The sequence below is a fragment of the Austrofundulus limnaeus genome, unplaced genomic scaffold (assembly GCF_001266775.1).
Source record: "Austrofundulus limnaeus strain Quisiro unplaced genomic scaffold, Austrofundulus_limnaeus-1.0 Scaffold487, whole genome shotgun sequence".
Lineage (NCBI taxonomy): Eukaryota > Metazoa > Chordata > Actinopteri > Cyprinodontiformes > Rivulidae > Austrofundulus > Austrofundulus limnaeus.
Genome location: NW_013952889.1, coordinates 291,669 through 295,974, shown reverse-complemented (window position 1 = coordinate 295,974; position 4,306 = coordinate 291,669). Strand labels below are relative to the sequence as shown.

The following is a 4,306-nucleotide window of genomic DNA, read 5'->3' as shown; positions in this document are numbered from 1 at the left end:
CCTCAATCTCTCCTTCATACTCGGTGGAATCCAGCAGTGCCACTTTAAAGGGATTGGTTTTAAGCCTTTTGGAGCCTTTTTGAGGAGATTTGAGGTTCCTGTTTAGGGAGGTCCTCTCAGACATGTCCTCTGTTTCTCTGTGTTCATCCAAAAGCTTGGAGTTTTGTTCCTTCAAATTAAAAGTAAACAAACGACACACAAATTATAATTACTGGAACAGCAACTGCAAAAGACTGAACTATAAAGAAAAGAAAAGAATATTTTCGAAACAGAATATTTTGGTTTTCAAGGTGGCTGAACTTTAGAAATATGTGAAATGTGGCAGTGCAAAGTAAGTAAATAAAATTTAACATGTTGCGCAGTGTCGAGAAATCAAAAATAAAATTATACACTATGACATTGCCAGCTATCTTGCATTCCAAAAGTCTAAGTGATTAGATTGAAACCAAGTGTTGATGAGGGTTAGATGTACAACTAATGATTACTCTGAAAATGTAACTAAAATGAGTCACGAGATATTTAAAAAAAATCTTCAACACCAATTGGCACAGCAACATTTCATTTGTATATGCTATGATTAATAGAAATTAATAATAAACACTGTTAGAAGCAGTCTTGCCTTCATTGTTTAAAGCAAATCCTGACTTCAACACATTAGTTGTTCTTGCTGCGTGTCTTTTTTACTTTAGCAAGTAACCAGTTGTAAAATGAGACCAGTACTGACCTGTTTGGCCATCTTGCTGTCAGAGGTAGAGTCCTGCATGTATGCTGCTGCTGCCCCCTATAATTAGGGAGGACTCCTTGCCTCTTGTTTTCACCTCCAACTCAGAACTTGGGCAACAGAAATTGTTTCAGAAAAGTAACACCGATCTGAGAAAAAGAGCAGAAACATGGCAAATGTATCAATATTTTTCCTCAACACAGTGATGAATTCATAATGTTTGTTTTACTGAGATAATATGAAATAGCCACATTTGTCTACATTGCAAATACACTCAGCGGCCACTTTATTAGGGACACCTGTCCAACTGCTTGTTAACACTTAATTTCTAATCAGCCAATCACATGGCGGCAACTCAGTGCATTTAGGCATGTAGACAACGTCAACAACATGAAACCATGGATCCATCCTGCCTTGTATGAACGRTTCAGGCTGGTGGTGGTGGTGCAGTGGTGTGGGGGATTTTTCCTGGCACACTTTGGGCCAATTAGAACCAATTGAGCATCATGTCAACACCACAGTCTACCTGAGTATTGTTGCTGACCATATCCATCCYTTTATGACCACAGTGTACAATTTTCTGATGGCTACTTCCAGCAGGATAAAGCTCCATGTCATAAAGCATGAATCATCTAAGACTGGTTTCTTGAACACAACTATGAGTTCACTGAACTTGAATGACCTCCACAATCACCAGATCTCATTCCAGTAGAGCACCTTTGGGAAGTGGAGGAAAGGGAGATTTACATCATGGATGTGCAGCCGGCAGATCTGCAGCAGCTGTGTGATGCTATCATGTCAATATGGACCAGACTCTCTGAGGAATGTTTCCAGTACCTTGTTGAATCTATGCAATGAAAGATTAAGGCAGTTCTGAAGGCAAAAGGGGGTCCAACCCGGTACTAGCTAGGTGTACCTAATGAAGTGGCCGATGAGTGTATTTCATGGATTATGATAAAAGTTCAGAAAATTGTACAATTACTTTTGTACTCATCACCTTGATCATTTATCATTCATTATACTCAGCAGGTAGCTTACATTTTACTGAACAATGACTTGCCATTTGACATCTTAATTTAAGTTGTGCATCTGTCTTTGGCTGAGACAATATGTATCTAAATACACTGTCAACAATCTGATTCAATAAAGAAACACAACAAACATCTGTAAGGCACGTCTCTAGGCCATATTTTTACGCACAAATGTAGTCTAGTTCAAAGTTAATAAAACTGCCAGCAGCAGACRTGTTTGACACAGAAGTAAAAATAACAATGTTAGTTAAAAAATAAATGTATGGGATCAGTTTCAATGATTAGGACATCTTGATTCTAGTTGAATTCAAAACTGAACTAGCACAGCAGTAGATGTACAGGCAGGTGTTTTCTGAAAGTTTCATTAAAATTTGTTTGGTAGTTCACTTACACACAGTCAAAAACTTGCTTGCTTTTTGTCTTCGACAAGTGATACAAACAAGCATTGTCACCATAGAAAGAAATTCTCACAACAAAACAAATCAGTACTCGTCCACGTTTTCATTCACAAAAACTCAACAGTACAACGTCATTTGTCTGAGAGCTTTATGTGTGCTTATGGTGTGTATTTGAAACTGTGGTGCATTTTATTTAAAGTACTTAAAATTCACATAGTTCGCTGTATCATTTCAAAGATTCAGGTCAGATGGTAGTATAGTAAAGCAAAGACACAAAGTTATAAATTGTTCAGTTTCTTTGTAGGTAGTTATGTAGGTTTATTATTTACTATCTTATTTTACTGCAACATTGTTCCTCGAAATCAGCTGAAAACTTGCTTCAGTTGCAGTTTACAGGTGGCAGAGGAGTATTAACTAACTCCAGGTGAGAGCAGAGAAAAACTAGTTTAGTGGGTTTAGAGAGGTGTGTACTACAGACACATCATAACAGTGGCACGCCAACTRGAACTTTCAGAAGACATATCCACAGTCCATAAATATTCCCCCAAAGGCCCTGTCACACTAATACATTTTACATAACTTATGCTGACATATGAAAATTTTGTCCAATACACTGGCAAATGCTGAAGATAAAATAAAAAAAAATCAACTGGAAGCCTCTTTTGGATGCACATACTGTAATACTAACTAGTCTAACAATCAGGGCTGATAGTATTCTGGCATTGTGCCAGATTTCTGGCTTTACCTCAGGGAAAAATAAATTAAAAATTCAGGTTCACCTGGCTAAAAATAGTTAAGACATTTCTCTCAACCTRTTGGAAGCGCAGCTTTCACTTTAAACCCCTTAGACAGGCCAATCAGAAATCAGGTGGGTAAGATATCTGCAAAACTTTGATTCAGATCCAGCAGAAATTCGAGCGGTGCTCAAAATAAATGAAATTATTTGTTAGAATGGGTTTGACAAACAACTGGAAACAACATTGAAGCTGACAAATTTTTAAAACCCAGTCAGCAAAGAAAACCTGGCAGGAGGATGTTTACTGATTCCTCTACGTGAGAGAGGCGAGCCACGCAGATGGATGCTAACGTTAGYTAAAGTTAGCTGAATAGTAGCAAACAGGTAGAACCGGAGAAGAAAGGAGGAGCAAAGGAGCAGACAGAAAAAACATCTGATGAATTTTATAACAGGCAACAACAAACGACAACATCCACATGTGTACAAAGAGAAAATGAGACAGGTGTTGTGCAAAAAGTTAATTTACCTGCTGCGGCACAGGAGCCCGCAATCTGTCTCTGTATAATTGAATGTTTGTTGCTTTATTTCTTGGAATTGAAAAATATTAACACTAAAATATGAATATTAGTTGTAACAAAGGTGTGTCCGTTTATGTTTTGATTTTTTTTTTTTCATTCAAAATCTCTGTTCTCCCTGTGACGGAATTAGTTTTTAGTTCAATATAAATACCAGCTGTTTACAGTAATATACCGTATTATTCTACTATTTAAAACAGGCCATGACAGAGTGGAGAATGCAGAAATAACTCAGCCTGCAACTAAAATGTGGATGTAGGACCTCAGTGACATGAGAGGAGAATGTGTAGTCTTAACTCATGGTACTTACTTTATCTTTGAATTATGTTAAGATTAAATACAAAATACAAATAAAAACAAGAGACATTTAGATTAGATTTAAATCCATAGATTTGTACACCATATACTCAAATTTTAAATCACGAAAAGTCCCATGAGCCTTTGCTGCCCAAGCATACATTGACTTTTCTCAATGTACATGGGCTGAAAAAACCCTCCAAACAAAACAAAAGAATGTGGGCAACCACACTTGATACTAGCTTAATCCTAAAAAAAATAAAACAACTTTACTTAAGCATTTCTTATTTTATTGCATTTGGCCTGCGGCCCTCTGACTGATTTTAATTTTGGCCCTCTCAGGGAAAATATCTGGGCCTCAACCATGACGGTGAACAATCTTTGTTTTCAGCTCATTTGAAAGTTGTTTTGAGACTCCCATGCTGCGACTCTTCAGAGAAGATGCAAAGAGGAGAAAAACTTACTATTGCCCCCCTTTAAATACCCTCTCATAATTGGAGTCACCTGTGTATGGAGGTCAAGGGTCACTGAACTTAACAAACCAAAGT

The 4,306-nt window shown here is 37.3% G+C and overlaps 1 protein-coding gene across 1 annotated transcript in view; it reads right to left on the bottom strand.

The window, feature by feature from the left end:
• The window catches only part of LOC106530036 (band 4.1-like protein 1), a gene marked incomplete at its 3' end in the record, with an annotated part of 169,718 nt that overhangs the window by 67,401 nt on the left and 98,011 nt on the right, over positions 1 to 4,306 (bottom strand). Inside the window, 2 exon segments of the mRNA XM_014025593.1 lie at positions 2 to 169; positions 725 to 870. Of these exon segments, the coding sequence (XP_013881047.1) occupies positions 2 to 169; positions 725 to 763 (207 nt within the window).